At 59.2% G+C, this 27,618-nt stretch overlaps 13 protein-coding genes across 13 annotated transcripts; 8 read left to right on the forward strand and 5 right to left on the reverse strand.

The window, feature by feature from the left end:
* The first annotated feature begins 1,260 nt into the window (after nt 1–1,260).
* On the forward strand, nt 1,261–3,610 carry BDZ90DRAFT_232335 (hypothetical protein). Its single transcript, XM_025506210.1, has 2 exons — nt 1,261–1,883; nt 1,960–3,610. Exons 1-2 carry the CDS (start codon nt 1,671–1,673, stop codon nt 3,487–3,489), a joined length of 1,743 nt encoding a protein of 580 aa, XP_025361966.1. The 5' UTR covers nt 1,261–1,670; the 3' UTR covers nt 3,490–3,610.
* A 135-nt stretch (nt 3,611–3,745) lies between these two features.
* On the forward strand, nt 3,746–4,466 carry BDZ90DRAFT_176338 (hypothetical protein). Its single transcript, XM_025503732.1, has one exon. The coding sequence runs from the start codon at nt 3,870–3,872 to the stop codon at nt 4,248–4,250; it is 381 nt and encodes a 126-aa protein (XP_025361967.1). The 5' UTR covers nt 3,746–3,869; the 3' UTR covers nt 4,251–4,466.
* On the forward strand, nt 4,467–5,461 carry BDZ90DRAFT_176369 (hypothetical protein). Its single transcript, XM_025503733.1, has 2 exons — nt 4,467–5,125; nt 5,296–5,461. The coding sequence occupies exons 1-2, from the start codon at nt 4,682–4,684 to the stop codon at nt 5,335–5,337; spliced, it is 486 nt and encodes a 161-aa protein (XP_025361968.1). The 5' UTR covers nt 4,467–4,681; the 3' UTR covers nt 5,338–5,461.
* A 1,234-nt stretch (nt 5,462–6,695) lies between these two features.
* BDZ90DRAFT_212934 (hypothetical protein) lies at nt 6,696–6,917 on the forward strand (the record flags this gene model as incomplete). The annotated part of the gene is made up of 1 exon (XM_025504153.1): nt 6,696–6,917. A coding segment is annotated over one exon (222 nt), but the record flags the coding sequence as incomplete, so codon positions are not given.
* Nucleotides 6,918–7,505: 588 nt separating this feature from the next.
* BDZ90DRAFT_279718 (nuclear pore protein 84/107) lies at nt 7,506–10,879 on the reverse strand. The gene is made up of 2 exons (XM_025509204.1): nt 10,299–10,879; nt 7,506–10,224 (listed from the first exon to the last, which is right to left on the reverse strand). The coding sequence occupies exons 1-2, from the start codon at nt 10,824–10,826 to the stop codon at nt 7,804–7,806; spliced, it is 2,949 nt and encodes a 982-aa protein (XP_025361970.1). The 5' UTR covers nt 10,827–10,879; the 3' UTR covers nt 7,506–7,803.
* A 154-nt stretch (nt 10,880–11,033) lies between these two features.
* Nucleotides 11,034–12,923, forward strand: BDZ90DRAFT_232338 (hypothetical protein). The gene has a single exon (XM_025506211.1). It carries the CDS (start codon nt 11,078–11,080, stop codon nt 12,725–12,727), a length of 1,650 nt encoding a protein of 549 aa, XP_025361971.1. The 5' UTR covers nt 11,034–11,077; the 3' UTR covers nt 12,728–12,923.
* On the reverse strand, nt 12,878–13,502 carry BDZ90DRAFT_232339 (hypothetical protein). The gene has a single exon (XM_025506212.1). The coding sequence runs from the start codon at nt 13,317–13,319 to the stop codon at nt 13,122–13,124; it is 198 nt and encodes a 65-aa protein (XP_025361972.1). The 5' UTR covers nt 13,320–13,502; the 3' UTR covers nt 12,878–13,121.
* Nucleotides 13,503–13,607: 105 nt separating this feature from the next.
* BDZ90DRAFT_176484 (hypothetical protein) lies at nt 13,608–15,124 on the forward strand. Its single transcript, XM_025503735.1, has 3 exons — nt 13,608–13,919; nt 13,997–14,861; nt 14,953–15,124. The coding sequence occupies exons 1-2, from the start codon at nt 13,771–13,773 to the stop codon at nt 14,769–14,771; spliced, it is 924 nt and encodes a 307-aa protein (XP_025361973.1). The 5' UTR covers nt 13,608–13,770; the 3' UTR covers nt 14,772–14,861; nt 14,953–15,124.
* BDZ90DRAFT_260451 (hypothetical protein) lies at nt 14,803–15,708 on the reverse strand (the record flags this gene model as incomplete). Its single annotated transcript, XM_025508259.1, has 4 exons — nt 14,803–15,435; nt 15,500–15,546; nt 15,618–15,624; nt 15,700–15,708. 4 exons carry the CDS (start codon nt 15,706–15,708, stop codon nt 14,803–14,805), a joined length of 696 nt encoding a protein of 231 aa, XP_025361974.1.
* BDZ90DRAFT_279723 (hypothetical protein) lies at nt 15,696–19,745 on the forward strand. Its single transcript, XM_025509205.1, has 2 exons — nt 15,696–16,259; nt 16,352–19,745. Exons 1-2 carry the CDS (start codon nt 15,880–15,882, stop codon nt 19,338–19,340), a joined length of 3,369 nt encoding a protein of 1,122 aa, XP_025361975.1. The 5' UTR covers nt 15,696–15,879; the 3' UTR covers nt 19,341–19,745.
* On the reverse strand, nt 19,474–19,932 carry BDZ90DRAFT_176382 (hypothetical protein). Its single transcript, XM_025503734.1, has one exon. It carries the CDS (start codon nt 19,844–19,846, stop codon nt 19,607–19,609), a length of 240 nt encoding a protein of 79 aa, XP_025361976.1. The 5' UTR covers nt 19,847–19,932; the 3' UTR covers nt 19,474–19,606.
* Nucleotides 19,933–20,018: 86 nt separating this feature from the next.
* On the reverse strand, nt 20,019–22,478 carry BDZ90DRAFT_260453 (hypothetical protein; the record flags this gene model as incomplete). The annotated part of the gene is made up of 2 exons (XM_025508260.1): nt 20,019–22,384; nt 22,451–22,478. The coding sequence occupies 2 exons, from the start codon at nt 22,476–22,478 to the stop codon at nt 20,019–20,021; spliced, it is 2,394 nt and encodes a 797-aa protein (XP_025361977.1).
* Nucleotides 22,479–23,256: 778 nt separating this feature from the next.
* On the forward strand, nt 23,257–27,329 carry BDZ90DRAFT_279725 (hypothetical protein). The gene is made up of 3 exons (XM_025509206.1): nt 23,257–23,831; nt 23,916–24,194; nt 24,262–27,329. Exons 1-3 carry the CDS (start codon nt 23,710–23,712, stop codon nt 27,050–27,052), a joined length of 3,192 nt encoding a protein of 1,063 aa, XP_025361978.1. The 5' UTR covers nt 23,257–23,709; the 3' UTR covers nt 27,053–27,329.
* The last annotated feature ends 289 nt before the right edge of the window (nt 27,330–27,618 follow it).

Raw genomic sequence — 27,618 nt, forward strand, 5'->3', positions numbered from 1 at the left:
TCGCCTACCCTCTGTACTTGTACCCCCCTATCCCTTTACCTGGCGACTTGCTACCTTTTCGAGTGTCTACGAGCCTTACGCATATCCAACAGTGAAGAGAGAATGCGATTTGTTCAGTCATTCAGAGGCGAGAGAGTGTGGGCGCTGAGCGAGAGGTAAGGCGAGGCGGTACCCAGACCAAGACGCGGTTGGGCGATGGCCACCTGCCTTGCCTGCTACAATTGACCCGCATCCCTTCCGTCGTGAGCTGCTCGTTGCTCGCTGCTCTGACATCTCGACTGATCATCGTGTGCTCCCACCCACTGACTGCGTTTCCCCGGACGGCAACCACTCCATCGCGCTAGTCCCGCTTGCCTGGCTCCCACCTGTTGGGCTGGCCCTCAAATTGGCATCCCCGGCGCCACTTTTTTGCGGCCATCCGGTGTCCAACCCTACAGCATTTCCCCTTGCTCTCGGCCCTTTGCTCAGCCTAGTAGTAAGACTGGAAGAAGCAAAGAGGCGCCGATGGTGAGATGCGAAGGTGTGAAGATGGACTGTAGCTTCGCAGCAGGACTTTTGTGAGAGGGACGGGGGGTAGGCTTCATAAAGAGGATGGGGGCCAGCGATTCAGGCCACTCATCATCGGTCGACCTCATCCTCCAGGAGCCTTCCTTCACGGTCTTCCGCTCTGACCGAATTCGCTCTCACTCGACCATCCTCACTCCCTCTCTCACTCTTACTCTCACACGCACACACTCTCTCTCTCCCTCTCTGTCGCCCACTATGTCGAACACATCCTCATCTCTCCCCTCGCCGACCTCCGAGTCTCCCTCGCTTTCGAGCACCAACCTCAGCACACCCCACTCTGAGATTGCCGCTCAATCATTTCCCTCGTCATCCCTTGATGTGAGTAATTGCGACGACACTTTATTCGTACGATTGGCGCCAGGGCTTGTTTTGCAGTGAGGAGCTCAAGCGCATAGCAGCCTCTTGGCTTGCGTGTGCGTGTGCGTCCCCCTCTTTGCTCGACGAAGAACGAAGGCAGGCTTTCCGTGCTCCTCCCTCCCCCCACTCGACGTCGTCCATGCTGTGTGCATGCATGACGTGCGGTGCGGGGGGATTAGGAAATTGATCCTTTTCGGCGAGAATGCCAATCTGGATCTGGTGCCTGCCTAATGCCTCGCCTCCACGCAACGGCTGCCAGGAGCAGCAGCTGCGAAGCTATGCAGCACCTGGTGCCGGCCAAGAGTCGTTTGTCGTCTGACTGACGACAACGGAGAGCGGGTGGGGCTCCGGCAGAGTAAGGGCTAGCTTCGTTGCGATGTACGCAAGCGCTGCATCGCTAGCTAGCTTGCTTGCTCCGTTGAGCGGATGTGACGTACCTTTGTAAAGTACTGGTGCCCCGCGGGGGGTGCCAGGGAAGGTTCAGCACGGCGAGAAAGTGGGTCGTCCGTCGGCGCAGGCACATCCTGAGCCGTTGTCGCTTGGGGAGACTTTCTTCTGCCATCGATTGAAGCAAAAAGCAAGACAGACGGAAGAGAAGTGGTTGCGAGACGCGAGACTACTGCGAGCCTACTTAAGAGCAGTGTCTGACATTTCATGCTGCTTCCCATTCCCCCCCTGTCCTTCTCATCCTTCTCATCCTTCTCATCCTCCTTTCATCTCCTCATCCATCCTCTCCTCATCCAATCATGGTCGGACGCTGGTCGCCATCGTTGCTCCTCGTCTCGACGCTCGCGTCCATTGCCGCTGCTCTTCCGTATGAGCAGAGCTCGGACATGAGCGCAGCGAACCTCTTCCTCAAGCTTCGTCAAAACAACAATGACAACTCAACGTCGGCTTCTGGACCAGGCTCCAGCAATGGATCGACCCCCGTTTCTTACAATCAGCCTTACCGTCCGCAGGTGAGCAACGGGCCATGGTATTCACCACGCGAGCCTAAACTAATGCAACCCTGCCCTCGTGGCTCCGCCTTCGCAGATTCACTTTTCGCCCAGCTCGGGCTTCATGAACGACCCCAATGGCCTCGTCGTATCCGGCAAGCCCGGTAACGAGACCATTCATATGTATTATCAGTACAACCCCAATGACACCGTAGCGGGCAACCAACACTGGGGCCACGCCACATCCAAGTCATTCGAGAGCTACGAGTGGAAGAATCACCTCCCCGCCATTGCTCCCGAAGCCGAAGGTGAAGGCATTTTCTCGGGCTCGGCCGTCATCGACTCGAACAACACCTCTGGCTTCTTTGACAACTCCACCGAGCCCGAAGACCGCATCGTGGCTATTTACACTCTCAACACGGCCGACGAGGAGAGCCAGAACATTGCCTACTCGACGAATGGTGGATACAATTTCACCAAGTACGAGAACAATCCCGTCCTCCGCGATGTGGGCAAATATCAGAAGCAGTTCCGCGATCCCAAGGTGTTCTGGGATGCGCCGCACGAGCAGTGGGTCATGGCTGTCGCGCACACTCAGACGTATGAAGTCGGATTCTACACCAGCAAGGATCTCAAAAGCTGGGAGGAGGCCAGTCGCTTCAGTGCTGGCGTGCTCGGCTACCAGTACGAATGTCCTGCGCTCTTCCAAGCTCCTTACGTCGGCGGCGACAAGGACGGTCAGAAGGGATGGGTCCTGCTCATCAGCATCAATCCCGGCGCTCCCCTGGGCGGTTCGATGACCGAATACGTCATTGGCGACTGGGACGGAAAGACGTTCACGAGCGATGACCCGTCAGCAAAGCTGGCGGATTTCGGCAAGGACTGGTACGCTGCGCAGACCTGGGACAACACCGACCCCTCGAAGCCACCGGTCGTTATTGGATGGGCAAGCAACTGGCAGTACACCAATGTCGTTCCGACGTCGCCGTGGCGCTCAGTATTCTCCGTTCCTCGTGAGGTGACCTTGCAGTACGCGGCTCTTAATCCGCTGGACTCCCGCTATGTCATGGCCCAGAACCCCATCAACACGAGTGCGATCGTCACCGACTCCCTCCACGACGGCAAAACGGCTGCCAAGAACTCGACAAGCGTTGACCTTAAAGGGGACGGCGCCTTTGACATCACCGCCAACATCACTATGAGCGCCGCCACCTACGGTAGCCTGGCTGCCAACTCAACCGTCGACCTCTACGTCAACGGCACGGCCAAGGGAGACGTGCTGCGCATTGGCTTCGTCGGTGGCGAACCCGGCGTCGTCTTGATTGACCGTCGCTTTGCCGGCAAGGACTGGGCGGACAACGACCCGTTCTTCACTGATCGCTTCTCGACGCAGGCTCAGATCCTGTACGCCGACGACAACGACAAGGAAAACTCGGACCGCTACTTTACTATGAGGATGATCGTCGACCGCACCATCACGGAGCTCTTTGTCAATGACGGTATCGCGTCGGCTGCGGTGCTGCACTACTGGGATCAGGAGGGCAAGCCAACATCGCTCGAGATGAAGGTAGGCGATGACCGCCTTAAGGTGCACCTCGATGTTCAGGCGCTCAAGTCGACGTGGTGATGCGCGAGTGAACGGGATTGAGATAGATGTCGAATACCACTAGGAAATGTTGTCAATGCCAATTTGCTTGGATCGCGCGTGCGCTCGAACCTCTCCGCTCGATGATGGTGATCGCAAGTGATGATCGTCAGCTGTTGCCACGCGCCCGCCTCTCGGCCGTCGCCCTCTGTGCTGCCACTGGGCGTCTACTCGTGGGCGTGCGACGCCCAAAACGCCCTCTTGAAACCAATCCTGTCGCCCAGTGCCTGCCAAAGCTGCCCTTCCTCGCGTCGAAGCTAGGCGGGCGGGCTAGCCCTCTGACTGACTGCGTGCCCATCGAATCCCAACCTGCCTCTCCGCCGCCGCCGCCTCCGCCGCCCGCCGAACTGTGGGCGCAGTGAATGGGCGGCAAGCGGCAGCAGCAGCAGCAGCAGCCCGAGCGAGGACGAGAGGGGAGAGTGGCTGAAGCATCGTCCGTCGTCTCGTCTCAGCCTCACCAAAGTCAGACCAAGGCGCGTGCGCGGGTCTACTCATCCCGACCTTCATCCTCGATCTCACTTACCCCTCTACCTCCATCTGCGCGTGCGTCGAGCGAGCGAGACCCTGCTGCGCAGCTCGTATCGGCCTTGGCGCTCTCATTACCTTTGGACTCTAGGCGCAATCTCTTTCGCAGCAGCAACTACACGCCCGCTTTCCCGTCTTCCTCTTTCCTCGTCATTTTCCTGTCCGTCACCCTTGCCCTCGACGGAATCGCATCCTCTGCGCTGGATATTGCTGCATAGTCAGGGGCACATTCGAACGAATCCGGGACGTTCCTTGAGTCAATCAACACCAAGGGGGAAGGCCAGGCACGCGACTTCGAGTCAACGTAGGCAGGAGGGAGATTCGCGACCACAGTCTCATAGGCCGGACCTCCTCAACGCTCATCATCGCGGCCGGCCGGTTCTTGAAAGACGACATCTGAGCTGTCAGCTACCACAGCATCTTCGTATTGCTGTCAGCTACGCTCGGCGAGCTGCATAGATTCACCATCCTGCTCCTGCCTCGCCTCCTCTCTATTCCGCATCATCAACCTGACCATCACTCCTTCGCCATCATCCACCGCTTGTACAGCAGAGCAGAACTTCTATCACTCGATTGGGCTGTAGCCCTCGAGTCATAATCAGAGTGGGGGCGTAGACGGTTTCGCTTCACCCCTCTATCTTTGTTCGCGATGGCGGACGTCGATACCCGTCCGCGGTCCACGCCGCTACAAAGCGACTTCAACTACCCACAGCAGCGAACATCTAGCCTTGATGACGCTCTCGCAGGTCCGTCAAACATCGCTTCTTACAGCAACAACAGCGTCGCAGGCCCGTCCAACTCGGTCTCCTCCGATCCTCAAGACCAGCTAACGAGCGACTTTGGCATGTCAGCAGGCGGTAGCAGCCTGTATGGCGGCTTGCTCAATGGCGCGAACTCCCTCGACCTGACGTCGTCACATCACGACAATCCACTCTTTACATCGAGCAGTAGCTTGTCCGCAGTCCTTCCCACGCTACCAGACGGCCTGCTCCAGCTGCCCGAAGTCCTCGACGAGGACCTATCTGCTTCGTCCCGCCTCGAGTTTCCGGACATTCCCGCCATGCTGTTCGAGCAGGCGCCAGAGTACGAATATGTGAGTCAGCACAGTCAGTCAGCGAGGTCTTGTGATTGGGCAGAGGATGGTGTTGTGTTTGCTGTCAGGAGCGGCGGAGGGGCTGTACCTGAAGGGCGCAGAGCAGATGTAGCCACCCTGGTCGCTGCACTTTAGGCTGAGGAACCTCATTTCGGGCGTGCGGACCTCAGGGGCGCTCAATCACTCGACGGTGTGATGACGCCCTACTTTGACGACCATCACACGCTCGCGAAGAGAAGACGCTGACTCGTTGCCCGTTCGTACTCCCTCCTCCCTCTACTACGCTTTCTCCTCGCCATTGCTCATCACCGCGTGCTAGTCGGCCCATACACGAGCGAACGTCTTCTCAGACGCCTCACTAGATCGACTGGTCGCGGGTGCTTTGTCAGGCTACGACTATAGCGCGCCCCTCGGCAGTCGATCGCCACCCGACAACAGTCATCCGAACCTCTGGAATCAAATGACCGACGTACCGGGGCCGTCCGATGATGGCGCATTTCAGCCGCAGCAATTCGCTAATGGCCGTGTCGTAGAACAGCCTGCCAATGGAAGTGTGAGCGCGCCCGCCAACGCCAACGCCAACTTCCTCGCCGACGCTGCCGCTGCTGCTGCCGCCGAACAGTCAGGGGCGTCATCGGCGCATACCTCTGGATATCCTCAGCCCCACGCCCCGGGGGCGCACCACTCGGGGGCCTCGCTTCCCCAACATCACAGCGCATACCAACAGCAGCAGCGCATCTACCCCGACAACTACTCGCAACGCTACTCTGAGCCAATGGCAGCTCCCATGGATCCGCACGCCGCACTGGATGAGCGTGCCTACCAGCGCAGCTTGGCAGATGTTTCAGAGTACGGCGCAGATGGGCAGCCTGTCATGAAGAGGCGCAGAGGCTCGCCGTCGCCTCGCGCTTGGTCGAGCGCACAGGATACCTCGGCTCACATGTCACAGCGAGGAAGCTATGCGTTTACAGGTGACGGGCACAATGCAGGCCAAGGTGGGGACGGCGTACCTCCTCTTTCCAAGACAGGTCCAAGCCCGTCCAACTCCTACGCATCACTCCCTCACGGTATGCGCTCCGGCCCTTCCCCTGCGCAACGATACTCTGCAGTACCGTCGCAGCATGCTTATGCCGCTGACTGGGCGAGCGCAGGGCCTAGCGCACTCGGACGAGCACCTCCGTCTGGCTATCATCATCCTCACTCCTCCCCCTCTGGCCCCTATGCCATGCCTCAATACCGCAGCGCCGATCCCTCTCAATGGAACTCTCACTCAAACGCCGGCATGATACCCGCGAGCGGCACCAATGGCAGCAATTCCAAGCCCATCCCGCACCGTTCCCAGCGTCAAGAGAGCTCTGCCTCACTCAATGGCGGCGATAGTGGCGAAGACGGCGAAGATAGCTCTCTCCTAGACGCCCCACCCCCTACGGAACGAGCCGTCTCTCTAGCCCAAGCAGCCCTCAAGGGGGGCAACGGCACAGCTCAGCAAGCGGACATGCTCGCAGCATTGAACGATACCCTCGCTTCCTCCCTCGAGACGGATGGAGTAGCCCGTTGCCCCTTCCCGGAGTGCACAAAGACCTTCGCAAAGAATCGCTCCTACAACCTCAAGACTCACTTGCGCTCCCACTCGCAGCTCAAGCCCTTTGCTTGTTCAAGCTGCCCTCGGGCCTTTTCCCGCAAGCACGATCTGGAGCGCCACGCCCGTGTGCACTCGGGGGATAAGCCGTACATCTGTGAAGTCTGCGGGCGCGGATTCCCCAGATCGGATGCGCTCAGGCGACACTGGAGAGTGGAAAAGGAATGTGGGGATAAGGCGAGCGAGATCGAGGCTGGTCAGCCCTTGCCCTCTTTGGCGCCCGGGGCTGTTGGAATGCACGCCCATGTGGCGATGGCTGCTATGCCGATGTCCATGGTCAAGGGGATGGTGCCCAGCCAAGGGGGGCATCATCTTGGTGGGCACCCAGGAGCATTTGCAGCACCGACTGCTTTGCCCGGTTCGTGGCACCATGGGGGAGGTGGGCAGATGCATTCTGGACCGCAGTATGGTGTGCCGCCGCAGTCGCAAGGGAGGATGGGTGGGCCTCCACCTGGTGGCCCTCATCACCTACCACAGCAGCAACAGCAGCAAGCGCCACCCGGCTTCGTTCCCCTGCCGCCCAGCCATCACCTCAGCGTAGGGTCAAAGCGTCCTCGCGAGGAGTGGTGAGGAATGAGGGCGACTGGGCACAATCGTAAGCAAGAGCAAATTCGAGGTCCCTCCGCCTAGCCTCCTCTCGAATCCCGATCACACCTCTCTGTCACATATTATCACGATACATCGAGACGCGAGCGCGTGCGGCTGGCCGCTCTACGATTCCCCTCCACACTACCCACCCATCCTCGCTCTCTCCTCCTAGATTGCCCCCCTTCTACTTGACCTGGGTCATCGATGCCGTGAAGATCGAAAAGACACGCATAGTCAGGTCACCCTCGTTTTTCTAGCGCGCTGCGCTGTTTGCTCCCTTTGTCGTCCTCCTTTACACTCTCTCTTCCTTGTCTCATCGTTCTTCACCCCACCACCACGTCACATCAATGCTAATCAGCTACCTCGCTCTCTCCCAGGCTGGCTTGTCAGGCGAGTGCGATGGCGGCTTTAGCTTGGGATGAATTGCAGACTGTCTGCAGGGATTTCTGCCCTACGCTTCCTCAACCATGCCCTCACCCTCCCTTCTAGCCATAAACCCTCCCCCTACCGCACCCACCTCCAATCTCAACAAGTGCGCATCCTTGACATGTCGCAGATACTCCTTCAACCTGCCACTGCCGCCCGTCTTCTCACCCTGCTCCTCTCCCTCCCCACTGCTCGCGGCTACGAACTCCAAATAGATCTTGTACCTCTCATCGGCAACCAAGATAGGCAGGGTCGTCGTGATGAGCTCAAGTAGCGGAGACGCAGCACTTATTGCCGCCCCTTGTCCAGCTGCAGCGCTTCCAGAGGAGAGGAGGGCCTTGTATGCGTCGAGGACGAGGAAGTGCAGCCTGACGACCACCTCGGAGACGTACAGTTGGCGAATGGTGGCGAGTTCTACGTGACGACGGTGCTGTGCTTCTTCGTCGTCGTCCTCGTCATCTTCGTCCTCTTCCGGCGAAATTTTGAGCCAATCGCCCCTCAATACATCCTCTGTGGTATCGCGCCATAAGCGCTCGACGCAACCTCGAACAGCTTGGCGCCAAGCATGGAGCTCCATACTTGAAGGGCCGCGACCACCACCCCGTGACTGCGTGTGCTGTTGTTGCTGGGCCAGGACTTCGAGTAGCGTCCATTGTGAGGCAAGGCAGGAGAAGAAGGCCAGATAGTGGAGATGTTCGATGCGCGCGCTCTCTGGCAGGCGGGGACGCCTTCGCGCTTCTTGACCGTCTTCTTGCTCCTCTAGCATCTCCTCCTCGTCCTGTACTTCTTGGCCGTCCGCTTCACCAGCAAGAAGATCTTCCGGCATCCTACCCAACAGCTCCCTCCCAGCCTCGACACGTCCACGACAGAGTAGAGCACGCATGAGAGCGTTGCTTTGCAGGACTGCGTCGTATCGCTTCGTTGCGGGAAGGAGGATGAGCCAGTCGAGGGAGAGGATGAGGGAGCGCTCCACCGGAGTCACATGAGCAGCAGCTGCGTTCTCAAGACCGGCAGGTAGAAGAAGCCCTTGGCCTCCTCTTGCGCCTGCGGCGTGAGCTTGAAGTCCCGACCAGCCTTCTTCGAAGATCTCCTCGACCACGAGGCGGGCCACCGCTGCTACGTCAAGGTGATGCTCCTTCGCCCTGAGCAGGGCTGCTCGCTTTTCTTCCAGGGTGGCGGATTCATTCAGTGACTTGAGATAGTGCGCGTACGATGCCTCCGCGGACTCGCGTTCCAGCGAGGAAGCGTACATGGCTACTAGGTCGCCTGCTGAGTTGGTGCGCTCCTCGTCATCTTGGGCATCCTGGGCAACGTGCTCCAACACCTCAACGTAGTACCTGAGGATGCCGTTGCAAGCCTGCTGAGGCAGTGCCTCACCCCCAGTCGTATCGATGAGACGCAAGTAGAGCACCAGGTGGGCAAAGAACCTGACTAGGTGGGCATAGCGCTTAGGCTCGACACTGGCTCGCATCTGTGGCAGGCGAGCCTCGACGTGGGAGAGGAGCTGCGGGACCTCGTTGAGAATGAGGGCTTGCTGGACTACTCGGTAGGGGTCGTCGGATTGGGTGCGTAGGGAGGCGCTCGAGGTGATTGATGAGGATGAGGTGGTTGAGGTGCCCTTGAGCCGGTCGAATGTTTCCCGAAGGGAGTGGCGGACTTCATCCGCTGAAGAGGAAGTGCGTGTTGAGGAGGATGTAGTTGCTGCGGGAGTCTCGCCCTTGAGCTCGACAACCTTGATCGCTCCCTCTCCACCATTCTCTTGGCTCCACCAAGCTCCTGCTGTTACCTTGTCCCCATCTGTCTCCTCTTCCTCTGCGGATGTACCCTCCAGCGCAGCCTCAATCCTTCCCTCCAATGCAGCGTTGACATGAGCCCAAAGATGCTCCTCCCAAGAGTCTTTGCTCGATACAGCCAGGACGGACTGCAGATGTCCTGCCAATGACCCATAAAGAGCACGCTCATAGGGGTCCATTCCAGTACTGCTGTGCGCGGAAGCCAAGCGGCGGCAGACTGCCTTCCATAGCAGACGATTACGGTTTCCTCCAGCGAGCCGGCCGGTCCCCATGGCATCGTCCCCTTCTTCATCAAGGGTCTGCTGGTAGTAAAGCATCGCCCCTCTGAGACTGGCAGCGCGCCAAGGCTGGTCAGCTTGCCTCGCCAGATCGAAAGCCGCTGCTAGCTGACCTGCACGAGCATATTCAAAGAGGGTGCGATGCAGCGCCTTGGAGTAGTTGGCGTCTTCGAGATCCCATCGGCCCAGGCCGCGCGATTCGGCATCTGGGTCCAATGCTCGGATGGTCGCTGATGATTTGGAGGCGACCTTAAAGGAAGTGATCTGCGTGCGCTTCTCTCCTCGCAGGCGATTCTTGCTGAAGGGAGCATAACCTTTGCGCACTTCGGCGATGTGTTGGGCGGGCAGGTGGGTGGAGAGCCAGTCGCGAATGATCTGCGTTGGTGAGGGAAGGGGTCAGACGTTCTGTTCCTCATGCTTTGATGTCATTTTTGTGGTTTGATGCTCACCTTGAGCTCCCTCAATCCCCTGTTTGCATCCAGCACGTCCTGCACCCTTTCAAAGGGCGTCTGATACCATGATGAGGACGATCCTTCGCCTCCAGGTCCGTCCGACCCAGCGACATCTCTTTGCGGCTCTTCGTCTTCTGCCTCGGGATGAAACAGATATCGATCGGCACAAAGAGCATGAATCAACTCCCACGTCCTCGCCTCCAATATCCAGCGTTGACGGCTCTCCTCCCCTGGCGCGCCATTCTCGTCCCATCCTGAAGCTGACGAGGAAGGATCTGCTTGTGACGACATGATAGCCGCTTCGCCTACCTCTGCTCCCTGCTGCCTCTCCGCTTGCTCGAGGCAGACCTGAGCGAATCGCAACGCTGTTGGGACGCTGCCGCTTGACTGTATGCCATCATCTTGAGCGTCATAAGAGAGGCGGCCGGCGAAAGAGAGGTGACGCGCATCTGCTAGCGATGAGGCGAAGCTGCGAAAGCTCGATGATGAGGCCGCGACATAGGATGAAGGGGGTCCAAGCGCCATGAGAGGCGACGAGTTTGGTTGCTTGATTGGTTGTGGTATCGACAAGTGAGCACTTCAAGGACGTGCAGCACGCTTCGACGCCGTCGCGACTCGAAGAAGTCGGTCCGTCAACGATTGCCCTGCAGACCCACGTGGTTTTGCCCAACTTGGGGCTACGGGAGGGAGAAACGGAAGTGGAGCCCAGTTGAGGACAGGATGACTTGATACCTTCGTACTTTGGTGCCTTCATTTCATCAAAATCCTCAACGACAATGTCCCTGTTCGCTGCAAGGACGACTACAGCGGCTGCGGCGAGAAGAGGCGTCGCTACAGCCTCGACCAGGCGCCTTGTACCGGCCATGGCAGCTGCGCCGCCACCCAGGCGATATGCTACTTCGACTGAGAGCGGACCCAACACCTCTGCCCCTCCGCCTCCTCCTCCCACCACCTCAAACACCTCGACACGTCCCACTTCTTCTTCAAGCATGCAAGTAGGACCTCTCTTTCTCACCCTTGTCGCATCAGGTCTCCTCATCACAACGTACGGCCTCTACTCGTACTACACCTCCTTCTCCACCTGGCCCAAGCCAATCGCCAACGACCTCCGTGCCGCTATCAAAGCACGCAGGGCAGGAGAATATCGCAAGGCCGAGAGGAAATTCAGAGCAGCGCTGGAGACTGCAAGGGGAATGAGCGAGGAGGAGCTGCGTGGCACTGGGCCAAAAGAGGAGGATGCGGGCAAGTTGATGAAGACTACCGGCATTGCTGTAGCGCTCGCGAGCATGCTCGAAGAGGAGGCTGGGGGTGGACGGGCTCTTTGTGGGGCATATGACGTCTATCTCGAGGCGTGGAAGGATTGCTTGACCGCCGAGCAGAGCGTTACAGGACGAAGCGGGCCAGAGCGGGCGAGGGCGGTAGCGCTGAGCCAGAAGTTGGGACAAGTGGCGCTCAGGATTGCAGAGGTGCCCGATGATGCGGGCATGTCGGCTGTCCCAACTGGCGAGTACGCTCAGCACGCTGTCAAGGCTCTGGGTGATGGAAAGGACAGCCCTCTTCCTCCGCCTACACAGTCCCCTTTGCCAACGCAGGCTGCCGCAAAGGAGGCAGCAGAGAGGCATTTGGTTTGGACGGTCGAGGAGCTCTTGCGCCTCGCCATTCCGGGGGATGTGCAAGCACGGGCGAAAGATCGGCTCGACGGCGATTTCGCCTCCTCATCACAAGGCGCACCTGGAGCATCAGCGACGACCGTCTCCCTCTCCGATCTCGACCTCCCTCCCTGGCTCACACGCGTGGACCTCCTCTCCAGCCTCGAATCCCTGGGCACCTTCTACGCCTCGCAAGGACAGGTTGAGTATGCCGTCCCTCTCTACCTGCAGGCTTTGGGTATGCTCATGCCCCCGGCGTCCTCTTCCAATCCCACTTCAAAGCCACAACCCAAGCCTACAGTGGCGGATCGATGCCATGCGGCCGTCATCATGAACAATCTCAGCCAGGTCTTCCTCGAAGGCCAGGCGCCCAACGACGATGAGACGAGGAAGGCGCAAGCGGCTGCAGGTGGCAAGGTGGGGGTGGCCACGTCCTGGGCAAAGAAAGGTCTGGACATCGTGCAGTCCGTCAATAAGCAGGTGGGCTGGGATCTCAACTCTCCTCCGGAAGCACCTTCACAAAGACCTCTCGAATACGGCGACGATGCCAACCGTTTGGAGCAGGTCCGTTCAGAGTGCCTGGGATGCGAGGTTGCTCTCCTGGTCAACCTTGGCGCCCTCGCGAGCTTGAGTGGGGACAAGTGCGATGCGAGATCCTACTTGCAGCGAGCGTGGAGACTGGCGGATCGCGAGGGCATGAGAGGGGCGAAGGGTAGGGCAGGAAGCTTGTTGAGGGGGTTAGAGAGATTTGGGACTAGTGAAGGGGGAAAGAAGTGAATGCGCTCGACATCCGGTCTGATCGACGTGCCTGTGTATCAGTATCGCATTGCTCGAATGGCAACACATTCCCAGCTCCCCAGCCTCAGTCTCATCTTGGTCACTTTTCCTCGTTGCTCTCCCTCTCCTTTCCCTCAGCACCTTCTCTCTACGCCCTGTCCTTCTCGGGCAACCCATCCGGGTACCCGGAGTTGGGAGAAGGCTCGTACTTCCACGGCTTGCCTGAGGCCTCAAGGTTCTTGCGTGCCTCAGGGACAGCCCAGGATGCGATACTGTGCGCGGTTCAGAGCAAGACGGAGGACGACCAGAGGACCGAGGTGGGATTGATCAGCAAATCTGTCCTTCGGCGATGCCGAATGGTCGTAGAAGGTCTCGCTGCCTTGATGCCGCATACTCACGTGGTGTCAGGCTGGTAAAGCTTCAAAACAATGCCCAGTGCGATGCCGCCGAACATGCCCCAGTACCACATGAGCTCCCACGATTCGCGTTGGCGCTTTTCGCCCTTTGCAAGCGTCTGAGAGGGGTCGGTGGGACAAGGATTAGCCAATTGCCCGACGAACATGATGCTACGAAGCATTTGATGAAGACGCATTGCGGTCTGCCGGTCTCTCCAGACAAATGGTCGAGAGCAGTCTATGGTCGCCGGCTCACCTTCTCCCCAAAGAGATTGCCAGTGGGCTCATTGTATGCTCCGCCTCCCGACGCAAAGCGACGTTGCAACGGGGCAGCCGCCCTCGGTGCCTTCGCGACGGAGGCGAAGATGCCTCGAGATGATGATGCGGAGGCCTGTGCGAGTTGACGGATCATGATGTTCGAGGATGTGGTGGTGGAGAGGAAGAGATGTGTGAGAGACGGAGGCCAGTCCGACGGTTGAGTTGAAGGCGGGGAGCGGGACACGAGACGGAGCGGAGCCGATTCGCGAATCGTGATGACTTGCACAACTTGTCAACCTTCTCAACTACTGCAACGCAAGTCTCAAGACTAGTGAAGATACGCTGAGGAGCAGGAAGCTGGCATTGGCAGGCGCAAATGGACCATCGGGAATGCAGGGCCTTGTTGACTATGCGTCTAGCGACGATGATGAAGCCAAAGAGGAGCCCGTCGATCAGCCCGTCGCGGTAGGGTCCGAGGTAGCGACGAGCAGCAAGCGGCCCGCTGATAAACAAGCAGAAGTGTCAAGCAAGAAAGCAAGGTCAGACACGACAACAGGTATTCGGGGTCATCAGAATCATCTCTGACATTGCAATATGTCGCCCGCATCGCCCGCAGAAAAACCCTGCCCAAGCTGGCATTCGACGACGAAGCCTCCAGACAACCTAATGAGCAAGAGCAACACCACCCTCACGTCGTGCGCGGCGACTGGCTAGGCCATGTCTATCTCCCTCTGCCCCTCGACTCATGCACCCGACTCGAGAGCTTATTGGGGAAGATGCGCCGCTTCCTTGACAAGGAGCGGCCTGATGTCCATCACCTCTTGGGTCGCGAGGCGGACGAGGAGGGGCAGGATGGCGGAGAGGAGGAAGAGCTTCACATCTCTCTCACCCAACCTATCCTCGTGCGAGCACAAGAGCGCCCCACCTTTGTGCGCATCGCCCGAGACGCTCTTGTCTCTGTCCCATCTTCCACCCACTACACGCCTTCCTCCCTCTCGCTAGGATTCTCCCGCCTCGTCCTCCTCCCCTCGTCTACGACCGCTCGCGCGTTCTTTGCCCTAGAGGTGAGCCAAGGTCACGAGCAGCTCCAAGCTCTATCCGGACGCTTGGACGAACAGCTTCGCGCAGCCTTCAGGGCCAGGGAGTACAAATGGCCAGAGGGTACCAGGTGGCATGCTAGTTTTGCTTGGTGCTCGACGCTCGAGGAGGGAGATGGGGAGGGTGACAGGACGTCGTTGAGGAGAATGGAGGAGCTGCACCGCCTGACCGACAAGCTTGAGGGAAAGTTTGGGGATCAGCTACGCAGTGCTGTCGGCTCGCTGCGCGTCTCTTCGGCGTGCGTGCGCATGGGGAGGAAGGTTCATGTTGTCCCCTTGTCTGGACTCTCTTGAGCATCAATATCATCCAGTCCTGCCTTTCGCATCATGACATAGCAACGTCGCCATCCCTGGGCTTCTTGGACGATTGCTGACGATGTGCTGGTGCGGCAGGCATCGTGTTTCTTGCGTGCTCCCTGATAGCAGCGAAGGCGCTGAGCCCAGCTCCTTTACCACCGCTGGCTGGTCCACGCAGGTCACGCAGGATATGTGGTTGCCTCAACTGCTCCTGCGCAAGGACACGCCTGCGGAGCTTGCTCCCTACTTTGTTTGCCCCAGAGGAGGAGGAGGCAGAGGTATAAGAGCGAGGATCGCTACCATGCTGATGATTTTCCGCCGCAGTGGCAAAGATATCGTCTTCTCCGCCATCATCGTCATCGTCGAGTTCTTCAATCTCCTCCCGCATCCCCTCCAAGCCGCCTTGGCCAAGTACAGCCTCGTCCCTAGTCTTTCGTTTCCTCCTACGAAGAGCAGACTTGGAGATGGTTGGCTTCAAGCCGTAGGAAGGCTTTGCCTGGTCTGATTCAGCTTTCGCAGTTGCGACGAGCTGCTGACGCTTCAGGGTTCGCTTGGCTGCCTTTGTGACTTGGGCTTGAGTAGCTTTGTGGGCGGCCGGGGAGGAGGGACCGTCATGCTTGCGTTTGGGGGCTGGTCGGCCTGAAATGGCGGGAAGACGGGCCTGTAAAAGGCGAGAGAGGTGAGTTCTGCTCAAGGGGGATCACTGCCAATGCTGCCATGCTTACCATTGTATTACTGCTCAATGGAGGGATGGCACGAAGGATGTGGGAGTCTGGGATGGGACAAAGCGGACTGGCTGGAAATCTTGTTCTGCCCGCCTGTTCTGCTTCGCTGCGACGCGACCCGCGGACTGGCGGCGGGAGTGGAATGCAGGCAGGCAAGTGGACGGCTCGTCGTAGCTCGTACGCGATATGAAGCAATGTACAGCCGCCATTGTGATGGCAAAGAGGACAAGATCAAGCGGCGACGGCGGCGGCGAGGACGAGGCGGAGGAGAATGGACAAAGGAGCTGCGATGAGCCCTTGACCTTCCTTCCTTCTCTCCCCACAATCACCTTTCCCATGCTCCCTCCCTGATCGAGTCTCCACCCCTATCGCCGCTCGCCATGACCGGCATCTCCCCATCCCAAGCATCACCCGAGTCCCCGGTCCTCCCTTCGCCTGCTCAAACTCACATGCCCACCGTCACACCTCCTCGCCTCACGCGCTCAGAGCGTACAGCTCTCGGTCTCCCTCCCCGCCCATCCCGCATCGAGCAGTTAGCCCAGGCCAACCCCTCTGACGAGACGGACGATGCCACGCTTAGCGAGCATTTCTCCTCGCCTTCATCGACCACGGACAGCTCGATGCCTCAGTCCCCCGACCTGGCTAGGAACGTCGGTCCCCAGTTTGCACTGTCCAAGACGTGGGCTGATATGACGGAAGAAGATTTGGCCTTACAAGGACCTGTGCCCCTGCCTAGCCCGACGTTCGAAGATGAGACGGGGTGAGTGGGTGCCAGGGGCCAGACTTCATGTCGTCGTCACTCACACTCGACCCTGTCTTCCCTATCTGCCCTGACGACGCACCCGTTGCAAGCAATGACCACCTCACCTCTCCCGACCAGCCTCCTCGGGCGTCTACTACGAAGCTGCGATCCACCACCATCTCCACAGCCCCCTCGCCCATCGACGGAGCTTGTGCACAGCGTCGCACCTTCACCCGCTCATCGTCCGAGCCGCAAGCAGTCTTGTCTCAAGAGCACCTCGTGCAGTCACTCAACGCAGCTTGGGACGAAGACAAGAGTCCATCGCACTCTGGCCCCACTCCTGAACCCAAGTCGCCATTGAGCCAGGTCTGCGCACCTGGGGAGGCAGACTCAGCGCCCATATCGCCTATCACCAACACCGAGGCCGCACCTGTCGCTGCATCCACACAGACTTCCAAGGCGCCGGCCATCTCGCAAGCCCCGATCTCAGACTGGGACTCTCCGCCTCCTCCTCCTGCAGCACCAGCACCGCAATGGCGCCCTCCTCCCATTCTGAGCCGTAATGCGTACCTTGCTCGTCCACAGCGAGGACGAGGTGCTGGTCGCACTCGCGGTCGAGGAGTGGGCATTGCCTTTCCATTCGGTGAGCGACCAACCTATGCAGCCCCTGCTGCAGCTACGGCTGCGGCTGAACCCGCTCGCGGGCCCCATGGCTGGCACACGGGAAACAAAGAGCATGCATCCCTCCAGACCACTGCTTCGAAGAGACCCTTCAACGATTGGGATGAGTCGCACTTCCCTCCGCTGCCAGGCAGTGCGGCAAGAAAATCGATCGCACTGGAGTCGACCTCCAAGCCAGAGATGACTACGGCCAAGGAGACGCAGGCCACGCCTCGAGAGCAGCCTGTTCCAGCGGCTCCCGCTCTCCCGCCACCTACTTGCGAATGGGATGCGGACCCAACTACTCCAGACCCAACTCACATGCGCAACGAGCGCGGCGAGTGGATGGGTCGTGGACGAGGGAGATGGGGTGGTGCTGGCTGGCCTGCCGCTCCGCGTCGCACTACTACAGCATCCTCACGCCGTGCTTTTCCATCGCCAGTCCACTCGGCCTCGTTTCTTCAGCCAGCCCGCAAGCCAGACTCGTGGGATGATGAGGGTGAACAGACGACAGGGCCGCAGCAGCAAGCCGCATTGGCGATGAACGGCGTTTGCGATCAGGCCGACGGTAGCTGGGACGACCCTGTTGCGACGGCTACTGCCACTACTCAACAGCTCACTACTGAAGTCCCTGCTCTGATCCCTCACCGAGCGGCTACAGCGGCGCACACTGCAGCTGCACCGACTGTCCGCCTTGCGGATACTACTCTTCTGCCTCCTCCTGGGCTTCCCAGCAAGCAAAAGAGCCCCACACCAGCCCTGCAGTCCACTAATCCCAAGCTTGCCACCATGCAAATTCCCATACCCGCGACCAATCGCCCGCATTTCCCTTGGCAGTCCCCCTTCTCGCACGCCGTCGACACTATAGCTGGGAGCAAGGTCTCGCTGAAGGGCATCGCAAAGGGTGACCAAGGCGTCCTCATCGGGGATAAGACAGCCCAGCAATACCTCTCTCCGAGGCCGAGCAGCGCCTCTCCTGCTTTGCAATTCGGAAGTCTCAAGCTGGAGCTGGCTGACGATGTCGATGCAGCCGAACAGAGGGGCAAGCGAGTCAGTGTGAGCATTCAGACCGACCTTCACCAGTCGTGCACCGTCTCGAACGGCGTCTTACGTCCCGGGACCCCTCGGGCGAACGGCGCCCCACCCGCAATCTACGTGCAAGTCTCAGAGCTACATCGCTCCCTTCCTTCTGGCCTTGCGATCGACGCAGGCAACCGCGTCTACGATGTCAGAGGAAATCCGACGCTCGGAGATTGGGTCGTGCCCGCTCCACTAGGATTTAGGCCTGCGCCTCCGATGGCAGTGGTAAATGGTTGGGAGCATGGAAAGGGCGAGAAGGCTGGGCCATCCAGTGCTCCAGCTGCGGACGTCTTTGATCCTACGACGAACGCGACTGCCTCATCCGCTATGACCAAGCAGCCCTTTAGCCAAGCCGTCCCACTTCCAGGCCGGCCTTCTCAGCGATTGAGCTCTCTTCAGCCAGACGCTCAAGCAGTCGCGCTAGCGACAGCTGCGCATCAGGTCATGACGGCTCAGATGCAAGCTCAACCCGTTACTCAGGCAAGACCTCTCCTCGCGCACGAGGTACCAACGCAACAGCATCAAAATGACGAATCAGGCTTGGCTCCGCCAATCATGCTCAAGTCTCAGCCTACAGCAGGTGGCACCGCAACTTCGGTGCACTCGGCCTGGCCTCCCGGCGAAGGACCCGACAGCGCAAATGGCATCGGCGTAAACAACATGTCATCCAAGCCTGCCCAGCAGCAGACTCACTTCATCGGCCAGGACAATGGATACCTCATCCCTCGAAGCGATCAAGCGCAAGACTGGGCCACCCACTCCGTATCGACCCCAACCCTCTCTCCCGGTCGGGGCGGTCTACAGCATCACATACCGCGACGCGGCGCGCCTCTCTACCCTCCTATTTCGATGAGGGGTGAAAGACCTCGACCTCCCGCCTGGACTGGGCCGCGCCAGGGGCAAGGCATCACCGAGTCGACGGACGAAGTCACCTACTGGGCACCTTCAGCGCAGTACAACGTTTCTGCTCCTCAGCAAATAAGCCAATCCAGCGGATCCTGGAGGGCAGGAGCCAGTCCTAGGCGCGGGCGCGGGGGAAACGTGACGAGCCCCACCTTCCATCATCAACAGGCTCACGTACCGTCTTCGATGCCATCCCCAGTCGCCGTCACCTCGGCCTGGACTCCGCCGACCGCTCCCGCTGCCTGGATCCAGCATCAGCAACAGGGCGTGATGGCCGCAGGGCCGCAGCACCCCTTCTTTCACCAGCACTACCACAATCAGTTTCAGCCTTCTCAGCACAGAGGCTTCGCTGCGGGCTATCAGCCGCAGCAGCCGCAGCAGCAGTTGAGGGAGTCAGGGGCAGACACGGAGTCAGACGGAGGAGTAGGAGGGCAAGGTGGGGAGACTTGGACGTAAGGTCGACTCTTAAGAAGTATCGAGCCGCTCAGCACGGAGGAAACGAGGCGAAGAGACATCATCGCTTCACTCGACGAATAGCGAGCGAGCACGAACAGCACAGCGCAGCGCATGATGAGGCTGTGCAGCAAGAGGAGATCACCAGCTGTCAAGCAGTGAATCGGCTCTTTGCCTCCAAAAGCAGACCATCATTGCCTTCCCTCTCTACTCCTTCCCTCCAGCCATCATTTCCCCCTTGTCTTCAACTCGTCGTCATCTGTTCATCATCATCTTCCACAAAAAGGCATAAAAGCAAATAGATACCACCTCACCTCATCGCCCTTGCACGAGTTGGAGGGAAACGGTGCTCTGCGTGACCGGCTCAGCATGAGATAGGAAGAGTGCATGGTATTGAGCAATAAGTTGAAACTGATAAGAGGTAGCACATAGAAGAGTGAACGACCTGAAACCGCGTACGCGCGAGGAGAGGGCAGTGCCCAGCGTGCCGCAGGCGAGGGGGGAGTCATGAAGAAGGGCGGAAGAGGATGTAAGTCGCTGATGTTAGAAGCCTTCGAGCGAGCTCGCGTTGCTGTGACTAGCTATGGCTGAAGGTTGACGGAGGTATCAAAAGAGTATGAAGCGAGGTAAAAGAGTTTACATGGCCTCAGCCAGCGCGTCAAGTCCGTTTGGGCGCGAGTCTCACTTGTTCTCCTCCTGCACCTCCTCATCCCACCCAGCAGCTGCACCCTTGCTCTTGTCGTCTTTCTCACCCTCGTCCTTTCCCTTCTCTGCATTCTGCTCTACCGCCGACGCAGGCAGTGCGGGCACACAGGGCACGTCCGCAGAGCTCCTGGGTCCATAGACGTTGCCATGACCACCAGTTGCTCTGTCGCTGGGGGCGGCATCTTCGTCAGAGGATGGAGCGCCAGAAGCGGGTATACTGTCGCTGCCTGGCTGTACGTGAACCTGGGTGGAGCTTGGGAGAGGAGGTGGTGGCGTGATAGTTGCGGTTGGAGCCGTCTGGCTCTGATGGCCGGACGTGGCGACGGTGCCGTGAGTAATGTCCCCCGCGGGCAGGTCGTGAGGAGGCTGCTGGGAATGCCCTTCACTGACATCGCCGGGAAGCTGGCCTTCGGCCTGGGTTTCGTGCGCTTCGGCCTGACCTTCGGCGACTGCTTCGTTGTTCGTAGCAGGGCCAGCACCGCCTGGCTTTTGCTGGTCTTGATGCTCCGCTGTCTTGTTTCCCTGATCTATCTTTGCGGGGCTTCCCTCCTTCGCTACCTCAACAGCAGCGGCTGCAGGTGCAGAATCAGCGTGTCCATTCGCGGCTTGCGGCCCCCTTCGCGTTTCAGCAATCCCTGTCGACCCAGCGAAGCGTTCAGAACGTCGAGCCTCGTCGCGCGCCGAGCGGACACGGCCGAGAAAAGACTTGAGCTTCTCAGTAATGGTGTCTCTGAGCGTTGTAGGTGTGAAGCTGGTCGCAGTGGGAGAGGAGAAGGAGCTAGTGCGTGGAGGAGGAGCGGGAGCGACAGCCGTAGCAGCAGAGATTGCAGAAGGGAGAGCCGTGTCACTTGCATCGCCTCGGGTAGCGCTAGCACCGGCAGAGGAGGAAAATCCAAGGTGGCTTCCCTTGCTGACGTTCACGTGCTTAGCAGCGGCCTGCTCAATAGAAGCTGGAGTCGAGGCGGCCGGCGCGTTGACCGCAACGCCGGCACCTGGTCGAGGACCTTCTGGAGCCATCGTCGTCGACCTCCTTGGCGGGCTTGCAGGGCTGAGCTGCTCAGACAGCAGGCTCCTCACGACCTGGATAGACTGGCGGCGTCGCTTGCTGGCGGGCAAGGTGGTCGAAGTGCGCTCCGTGTTGGACATGTTGCGGCCTTGCGAGGAAGTAGTGGCAGGCCCGGCAGAGCTCGTGGCGGTAATTTCAGGTGCGGTGGCTGGCTTGGCCTTGCAGGCTGAGGCCGGCTGAATTACGTGTCCAAGAGTCTTGAGCATTGGCTGCTGCTGCTGTGGCTGCTGTTGCTGTGGCTGCTGCCTTTCGTCCGTATCAGCAAGTTGCCGATGTAAAGAATGCGGTGTATGCTCCGCAGTCATCTCCTGCTGCTGCTGCTGCTGCTGCTGCTTCAGACGCTGCGCCGGCGTCATTGCGCCAGCTTCCGTCAAGATTGCGGCGCCCATGTCACTGCTCACTCTTCCGTGACGGCTCATGCGACGAGCAGACAGAGGCACAGCAGCAGCGGCCTCCGTGGCGCTTGCAATGCGCTTCTTGACCTGCGAGAAGATCGTGTCGACCTTTTCTCCCATGGCCGGATGGGAGAGACGCTGCTGAGGCTGGGTTGCTGGCGCGAGCTGAGAGGCAGTGCCAGTCGTGGCATTCTGAGGCTGTGACTGCATGGCAGACTCCGTCGCAGTGCTTACCCGTGGAGGAGGGGCAGGGGTGTCACTGGGCATGTCGAGCTCTTGAGACCTGGGTTCGCGCGAGGGCCGATGCGTTGCGAGAACGAAGCTCTGGGAGAGGCGGTGGCGCAGGCTGTTGGCGAAAGACGTCGGCTTGCGGTGGTGCATGGGCAGGCCAGATGGCGGTGTCGAGGGGGTGACCACCGTCTCTAGTTTGTTATCGCTTGTCTCGGCATTGTTGACGCCATCGACAGCAGCGGTCATCGATGTAGAGGCTGCCGAGACGTGCATTTCTCCGTCGACATGCCCGGAAATAGTCGGCTTAGGTAGGAGCGCGACGGAGAAGCGTCGCTTGGCTTGGCTGAGAATGTTCGAGGGCTTGCGCTGCGGCAGAGGCGTTGGCTCGGGATGTTGAGTAGCAGCAGGGGGATCTAGACTGATGGCTGGTGCCAGCATTCCTTCCACTGCTTCGCTAGTGGTAGGAGCAGCTGTGGGCACAGCAGAGTCGGGCATGGCCTGAGGCACCTCGTCTGCCTTGGTCTGTTGCTGGTTCGTCGATGTGGGCTCAGACTGTTCGTCTTTCGTCTCGCCGTTGCCCTTGTTGACATCTTGCGCTACGGGGGCGGCGACGACTGCGGTAGGGAGATCGTTCAGCTTGACGTCGGCGGCTGTGCAGAGTGCAGAGTGTGGAACGGTCAGCAGAAGAGCATGCTCGCACTTGTTGGGGCTCTTACCTTGCTCCGTAGCCTGAGAGGCAGTCATTCTTGATGATGGAGAGCTGCCAAGGAGAGACCGATGAGCTTGCTCTGATCAGCTACGACGACGACAAGGCGATGAGATCGGCGAAAGCGGCGGTCCCTTTGCAAGGGCAAATGGCTGCGATGATTCTCTACGCGGGCGGGTGGCCAGCCAAAGCGGCTCGTGAGTGCGGCTGTGATCGCCAGCGCAGCCCTTCCCCCCTGATCAGCCGGCTAAGTCGTGGCATTGTCACAAGTAGAGCGAGCTACCATCCGCCCACAGATCATCCTGACGCCAACACGACGAGCCTGGCGAGCGAGGATGGAGGAAGTGGCTGCGGGCGGGGCGCGCCCAAAATGGTGATGAGCTTGATAGTCGAGCATATAGTCGAGCATATACGATTATGTCGCGAGGTGAATATCCCTGTTCTATTCTGCTCTCCTCCAGCTTTCCAACGAGCCCAGACATGCGATGCTTCGTAGCCATCACTGGGTCGCTATGTCGAGGTCAAGATCTCGAGTGAAGTGTGAGTTGGAAACAAGAGCGGACTGGCTGGCTTTGCTCTGTGCGCTGTGGCTGCGAGGTCGAGGCAATCGAATGCAGCCCAGCCAAACAGGGCTCCTCGCTCACCTCTGTCCGAAGTCTGCTTGCTCGCTCCCGCCCCGCCCGGCGCCCGCGCTTGGCCCGCCTCTGCTTCCGCCCGCCGCGACGCACGCAGTGACGTTCGGTCGCTCGACTCGAAGAGAGGGAGAAAGAGGGCCACACTTCACTCGACTCCCCCCCTTCCTCTCCCGCCGCGATTGCCTCGTTTGCCTCAGCCTCATGTCCGCTTTTCCTTTCCTGCCTTTCCTCCCCACCCTACCACCATCACCCAACCTCTGCCTCATTCGTCGCCGTGAAAGGCTACGTGCCTCTCTTCTTTTCGCAGTCCAGCTAGAGTGACAGCTCCTCTCCACTACTTCGGCTAGAATTTGCACGCCTCAGCCCTTCTTCATTCACCGCACCGACGTCGGCATCCTCCCCACCTGCACGACGGTCGACCAGAGGGAGTTGGCCCCACACAACGACGACGGCCACCACCAGACTTGCCCGCCGTCGAATAGACACCAATTCATCATCATCGCCGTCGCAGCACCAACAACAATCAGCATATACTCAAGTGCTGGGCCTCGCACAGGCCACCAAAGCACCCGTGCGTGCAGAACGTCACTTCTTCGCGTTATAGCATCCGCGCGCCGACGCCGCCGTCGCCAAGATGGTGATGCTCAAGCGCCAGCCCGTTGAGATGGTTCCACCGCCGAATCCATCAGAATTCAAGGGCGATGATCCCGACGTCTTCTACATGGCGGCCACAGGAGAGATCTTCCTAGACTACGAGTGCGTCCATGCCGAGCTCCACCTTGACGCCTCACGCCTACGAGTCGTACGACTGACGCGTTCTTTGCTCCCGCGCGCACCCAGATCATACGCACAGCGGCTGACATTCTACAATCAGCCCATATTTCAGGACGAGCTTACTGGCAAGGTCAATCTCACATTTTTTCAGGCGGTGCAGTCCGAGCGAGAGGAGACGGTCAAGCTCCATCGCAGATTCCCCGAGGCTCTGAAGCAGCCGGTACTCAGAGCCGTTCAGTTTGTCATCACTGGACGGCTAGACAATCTCATTGACCTTGTCTTCGAGCGCTTCAAGGATCGCTACTTCATCGGGGAGGCCATCTTTGTTGATCTCCAAGGCGACAAGTGAGTGTGCCCGACGCGTGGATTGATGGCAATGTCGCTAAACCTGCCTCCCTCTCCTCTTGCAAAGGTACTACGCTCGGGTCAAGGACGTCTTTGCACCTCGCTCCCTTGTGAAATGGCATACGCAGCAAGCAGAGAAGCAGGCATCTACGAGCACGGCGGACATCAAGCCGCCGACTCCCGCTGAGGTCGTCCACCAGATCGGCTGCGATCTCGACCGCAACGTCGAGGACAGCGTCAAGATCGACGATCCGGAAGATTACATCTACTCGATCCAGCTTGTCGATGAGAGCGGTCAATTCACTGGCAGTCTCATGGAGGTACGCAACAAGCAGCTCAGTCGCGATCGTCTCACCTTCTCCAAGGCCATCCTCAAGAAGTATCTCCGCGAATGCGTTGTGCGCGACTCTGCAGTGGGCAGCCCGTGGGTCGTCCGTCACACGCTCGCACATCGATATGGCATCCCTATCGCTCCTGATCAGGCTACGATTGAGAAGAACAACGTCATCAAGGAGATGAAGCTCTCGAAGCGGAAGCGCAACCAAGAAGAGGAGACGCCCGCCACTCCAGACGTCTCGATCAGCGAGCCACCGGCTGCAGCAACCGCTGCCAAGAAGCAGAAGAAGACGAAAGCAGAGAAGGAGGCGGAGAAAGCAGAGCACTCGACTTCAGCCATCAAGACTGAGGTGGTAGAAGAAGAGAAGATCAAGAAGAAGCCTATCAAATTCCCTATTGAGGATCTTGAGGTCGATCCGGTCAGCGAGCGCGAGCTCAAGGCCAAGATTGCAGGCGAGCCGCCCAGACGTCGCGATCGACCTGTGCCTAAGAAGGATCTCGGCATCCCTCACGACGTCTTCGAGCCTTTGCTCATCACGTATCACTTCTTGCAAGCATTTGGCAGGCCGCTCATGCTAGCTCCTTTCACACTCGACGACTATCAGAGCGCTCTGCAGCACGACACCGCCGAACCTTCGTGCACTCTCATCGCTGAAATCCACGCCTGCCTCATTAACCTCATTGTCCGCGATGGCACGCACTCCAAGGGCTTGGCCCCAGCGGCACTCGCAGACAAGGCGGGAGCACGCGGGGTGAGCTCCAACGGACGAGCAGGATCCGACGGAGCCGAGGAGGAAGAGGAGGAGGAGGAGGAGGAAGTAGAGGCAGAGGAAGAGGAAGAGTCAGGCGACGAGCTTGACTCGCGTGAGGCAACACCCACAGCAGGCAACGATGCCGAAGCGGGTGAGGACGGCGAAGAGAAGGATGAAGCGGAGGATGCAGAGGACGCTGTTGAGCGGGAGGCGAGTCACGAGGTCCTCTCCGCAGCCGTCAACCTTGGTCGAGGCTGGGAGAATCGCGTCCTCAAGCTGGATGACGACAGGCGGCAATGGGAGCAGTCGCTCGTGGGCATTCTCGCCAAGCGGGCCACGGCCGAATCGATGCCGCGCCAGATGGCCATCCTCTCCCACATGACAGGCAAGGAGCATCCTGACGGTCTCATCGACGGGGCCTTCATCGGCGCCACCTACTCGACGCCCAAAGAGCGCTACCCTGCAATTGCCTTTGCGGACAAGGTCGCCGCGATCCACTTCCTCTGCGACTTGGCAGTCATGACGCGCGCGATCAAGTCCTTCTTTGACGAGTGCGAAGTTGCTCTTACCGAACTGCGCAAGGAGAGAGTTGAGCTCAGCAGGCAGAGAAAGAGGATCATCGAGGAGCGAGCAGCTGCAGAAAAGAAGGAGGAGGAAGCCAATGGCGAAGGCGAAGGGGAAGGCGAAGAATCGAAAGCTGAAGGAGATGCGGACGAGACTGGGGAAGTGGCAGAGGAGAACGGCAATGGCAATGGTGCTGCGAGCGAAGAGCCGGAGTCGTCAGCACGTCGCAAGAAGGCTCAAGGCAGGCCAAAGGGTAGCAAGGCAAAGAAAATGCCCACTCCTCAACCGGATGAGGAGGACGCTGGGGACGGCGACGAGTCAGAGCAAGATGAGCTGGAATCGTCCCCCGAGCCAGACGCCGACTCCAATGCTTCAGCAGCCGCAGAAGAAGAGGATGAGGAGGACGCCAGCCCCTCGAAATCAGGTGCACGCACCCTCGGATCACGCCAAGCGGCCATTCTAGAAAAGAAGCGGCAACGTAAAGAAGCCGAAGCTGAGCGACAGCGGGAGCTTGCTCGACAACGTCAAGAGCAAAAGGCCAAGACTCTCGAGAACAAGCGCGCTCAAGCTGAGCGACTTCGTTGGGAGGAAGAGGAGGACCGAATCACGCGCCGCGAGGAAGCAATTGACCTGGAGTTCCGCCGCCATCACTTGGCTCCACGTCTTCGTCCGCTAGGCAAGGATCGATTCCACGACCGTTATTGGTGGTTCGATGGGGTTGGCAACCAAAATCTTGTGGGCTTGGATGATCAGGTCTTGTATGGTGCCGGTCGACTATTCGTGCAGGGCGCAAGCAGAGAAGACTGGGCGGCCGCCTGTGTCGATCGATCGCACAAGGCTATGCTCAAACGTCGCCAGGAGGAACACGGCGAATGCATCCTCGAACACGACGAGTGGGCCGTCTACGATGACCCGGAGCAAGTCGAGCAACTTATTGCATGGCTGCGCAACAAAGGCAATCGCGAGAATGCCTTCAAACGTCAGCTGGCCACCTTCAGGGGATACTTGGGCCCGGGCATGCAGAAAAGGCTCGAGGACTTGGACCCAGAACGCAGCGCTGCGGCACAGGCTCAGGCTCTGGCAGAGGCGGAAGCGGCCATGCCTCACGAGACGAGGAGGTCGGCCAGGAAGCATGAGGCTCAGCCAACTGTACTGGCGCCGCATAATCGGTACCTGGCGTGGACAAACAGCCAGGCGACCAAGTAAAGCGGGTGCGGCGTCGTGACATGACTCGCATCAACGTATCATCGCATCATCGTACATCCACCCCAACCCCACCTGCCCAACAATCATCGACTGGCATCCCACTCACATTCACTGGCAAGCACGCACGCTCCTCACGTCCCCTCATCTCGGCATTGTCTATGCATACACCAACACGCGCGCGTACATCGTCCTCGTCTTTCGTCCTTGCCACATCACACACTCTGTAGCACTCTATCCGCAATTGATTATGAGGGATTCATCGTGAATGCTCGCCGAGCCTAGAAGAACAAGAGATGAGACCGAAGAGCGTGACAAGAGACCTTACTCGCTACTCGCTCTTCTGGGCGCACTCGATCTTGCGCTCGTCGAGCCATTGACCATCCCTCCAAGAGCCTCGTTCGTATTTTGCAGTAAGAGCGTCCGAGAAGTCGGCCGGCAGCTGCGGCCGTCGCGCTAAGATGCTGTGCCCATCATGAATTTGCTTCTCAGCTTGATGTTGTGGTTGGTGATACGACTCGTCTTCTGCTTCAGTCCAGCATTACGGCGCAGGGCCACACAATTGAATA

Source organism: Jaminaea rosea (genome assembly GCF_003144245.1).
Source record: "Jaminaea rosea strain MCA 5214 unplaced genomic scaffold BDZ90scaffold_7, whole genome shotgun sequence".
NCBI lineage: Eukaryota > Fungi > Basidiomycota > Exobasidiomycetes > Microstromatales > Jaminaea > Jaminaea rosea.